Source organism: Frankliniella occidentalis, unplaced genomic scaffold (genome assembly GCF_000697945.3).
Source record: "Frankliniella occidentalis isolate FOCC.00 unplaced genomic scaffold, Focc_3.1 Scaffold67, whole genome shotgun sequence".
In the NCBI taxonomy this organism is placed as follows: domain Eukaryota; kingdom Metazoa; phylum Arthropoda; class Insecta; order Thysanoptera; family Thripidae; genus Frankliniella; species Frankliniella occidentalis.
In genome coordinates, this window is record NW_026267197.1 from 1,081,368 (window position 1) to 1,084,761 (window position 3,394).

The 3,394-nt window shown below is 58.2% G+C and overlaps 1 protein-coding gene across 1 annotated transcript in view; it reads right to left on the minus strand.

Annotated features, from left to right (window-relative positions):
- Positions 1–191: 191 nt before the first annotated feature.
- LOC127749578 (uncharacterized) overlaps positions 192–3,394 on the minus strand; it is a 97,545-nt gene continuing 94,342 nt past the window's right edge. Inside the window, exon 4 of the mRNA XM_052268335.1 lies at positions 192–722. Within this exon, the coding sequence (XP_052124295.1) occupies positions 622–722 (101 nt within the window). The 3' untranslated portion in view covers positions 192–621. The remainder of the gene's footprint in view (positions 723–3,394) is intronic.

A 3,394-nucleotide genomic window follows, 5' to 3' on the forward strand; every position in this document is an offset into this window, starting at 1 on the left:
GGGGGGCGTGCAGGGGGTCTAGATTTATGACCGGGCGGCAGGCCATCACGCGAGAGCCAAGTAAAAGTTACGGAGCCGAATGGCAAATCATCGGACGGGCCCCGGGGAGTGGCGGGGCGAGGCAGGGCGGGAGGAGGCGAGAGGAGCAGGAGAGGGCTGGAGGAAAAGGGGTTTACGACACGGCTGAATAGAGCGCATCTCCAGCGTCGCGCGCGCGCGGGCAAGCAGAGGTGGAGGTGACAGGCTGCTGTATGGAGCGCGCCAGGCGCAGCGCGGCGCAGCGCAGCGCCACCAACACTCCTACAGGTTGGCTCGTAAAACGCTCCCGTTCATCTTTGCGGCCCCGCCCCTCCCCGCGCTGCACACAGACTCCGCCGCGCTTTGCCTTCGCGGTTCAGTTTCTGCAGGCCTCGGTCGGCCGGCCGGCCGTGCAGCCCCCCCGGCCGCCGGGCAGCCGAGCGCAGGCAGACCCAGGCAGCCAGCCAGGGCGAAAACTTTCTCATTTCATTATTATTTCCCTTATTACATTTCCCTGCCGAGGGGCAAAAACTTTTTCTTCTTTTCCTTCTCCGTTTCCCCGTTTGTCTCTCTCTTCTCTTTTATTTATTATCATCGGCGCGATCATCCTACCTCGTTAGTGTTCCAGCGATGGCGGATGCTGGGGAAGTGCTCGGCCCTGGGCAGGCTCTCCAAGTTGTCCGGCAGCTTGATCGGCTCGCCGTCTGGAACAAAAAGAAGGAACGATACGTGAGCCGAGTGCAGTATGGACGAGTGACGCTGTTGTGGACGTACACAGGAGAGTGATACACTTTGGAGACGTACATGGGAAGTGTGACACACTTGGTCTCAAGCACACTTGGAGAGGTTGGTGCACTTGCGCACTTGGAGACGTTACACAGGTGCAAACACTTAATGGCCGCGGGATACATTTTTGTATGAGGACTAGATGTGTCTTTGTGCACATCTAAATCGAATACAACCTTGTATGTACTTGTACGTTAACTACAAAAAAACAATGCATTGTACCTAGCCTACGCACAACTTTTACCTCCCTAAATACAAATTTGTATCTCATAAAGATGCGTGCAAAACATCAAACCCTGGTACAAAAGTTGGTCCTCCCTATTTAAAGTGTAGCTGTGACAGGCTTCCGGTCGCAGTTAGAGACATACACGCAGGTGTGTGTGACGCACTTGGAGACGTACACAGGTGTGTGACGCACTTGAAGACGTGCACAGGTGTGTGTGACACCCTACCACGAGAGACGTGGGGATAAAAATATGGTGGGGGAGGAGGAGGGCGCACAAGTCACACAAAAACGCAAAGTTGGCCAGAACAAAAGCAAATGTTTGGCCAAAACGAATGTCCACCCCCTGAGCCGAGGGAGGTTTGGGAAGGGAGGGGGGAGGTGAGCATAGAGCACCACCACACCAAGCTGCTAGTGGTGGAGGACGTTACACGGGGCGAGAGGTGCACTCAGATACCATACCTCCACGCCCACCTGCCAGCGCGCGCGGCGGGGCGGTAAAAGGTACGAAACACAAACACGTTGTGCGATACAGGCAACACAACACAAACGTCACCAGAACCGTGTTGGCGCTGCACAAACAGCCCCGCGTGCGCCGCGTGCGTGCACATCCCGCACTCCCCGCTTCCTTGTCGTGCACGTACCCCGCTCGCCTCCACCCAGCCCCCCGCCGTGCAAGCAAAGTCGTCACGCACACACACATACACACCCACACGGTAAATATTTGCCTTCCATACGCTAAATCGCGTGAGCCGCACGCCAGTGAAGGTGAATACGCGCGCGGGGCAGGGGGCGTATCGCGCGGGGAGGAGCGAGGAGGAGGACACGGCCGGGAGTGGGAGGGATTGAAGTTTTAGGCGACAAATGGAGTGGAAAAGTCTAATCCCAGGGATGGGAAAGATGTCGTCGACGGGTCGGGAGGCCCAAAAATGGGCGAGGTCGAACAACGCTCAAACAGACCGACACATTACAAATGCAGCACCGTCAGCTGTCACCCCGCGCCGCGTCAGGAGCAAGGGTGGAGGAGAAGCAGCAAGAGAAGGTGGAAGTTGTGAGCCTCCTATCACAGCCACGTGGATAGCCCCCGCGCGCTAGGGGATCCTCAGATTACGCGTTGGGGGGTCACCGGCACCGGCCCAACGCCGCACCCCACACCACCCGCACCGCTACCATACCGGGCCAAATGTCAACAGCAGCGGGCCCAAGGTCAGGGCCGGCCAGGGAGGTAGAAAAAAAAGTAAACAAAAATTAATCTAAAGTGCGCGGTATCTCGAGACTTGAGCAACAACACCTGGCGTCTTGACGGCAGGTTAATTTTACAGAGTCGGCTTCACGCAGAGGACTCAAGGGAGTCAGGCAGCGTCACAAAAAAAATGAACACTTATCTTGAGAACTGGTTTTTATGAGTACTTATGAGTCTTGATAGAAACTAGGCCAGGAGGACAGATTTAAAAGTTTCCTCGGTGAGACGGACTAACAGCTACGGGGGTACTGGAGGGTCTCTTCATGCCTCGCCGCGTGCTTCGCTCGCACCCACACCGACACGGAAAGGGACGCGTGCCCCATCGGCCCGTCCCACGCCGCCCGCCAGCTCGGCACAAGTGTGCCATATTTCGGGCAAATGATTCGATTCCCCTCCCAGGCCGGGCGGCCCAGCCGCGAGCGAGGCTGGGCAGCCAGCAGCAGGCCGGGGGCGGCTCGTACCACATGGCCCTTTTATCTGTTTCGGCTTTTTTGATTCGGCGCGGGCCGATCGGACAGATGCAGCCGAGCGACTTGGATATGCAGGGGTCGGTGTAGCAGGGGTGGCTGGATGAGAGCGACAGGAAGAGACAGAAAAGAGGGAGAGAAAGAGAGAGACAGAAAAGGGAGAGAGATAGAACGCGTCGCGGGCAGAGTTATCGGGGTGGACAGCAGCCAATGACGCACACACTGATAGGACCGTGCCGCGGTCACGCTGCCAGCCTGAGGTTATGTCACACTTACTCTCCGGAAATCCCGCCACCCCGTCCTGCCCCACCCCTGCCGCCCCGCACGTCACGAGGCCATCGCGGGAGAAGCAAGGGGAAGAAAACAGGGAGTGTGGGGACAGAAAAGGGGAGTGGGTGAGGGGCGGTCGGCGACAGGGAGTGTGTCTGAAAGGATCCTGTGGTCGTCGGAAGGCGGACGATTTGCTGAAAGTGCGTTATTCCTTCCTCCGCTCGCCCCCTCCTCCCCCTCCACTTCCCTACTCCCAGGGCCTCGCCTCCTCCACAAGCAGTCTTGCCCAGTCACTCCAAGCAAATCCAAACCATGAGCGGGTGGCTCGGGCCGACGGCACCGGCACGGCGTCGTCGTCGGCGCGCCAGCCTCTCTCTCTCTCTCTCT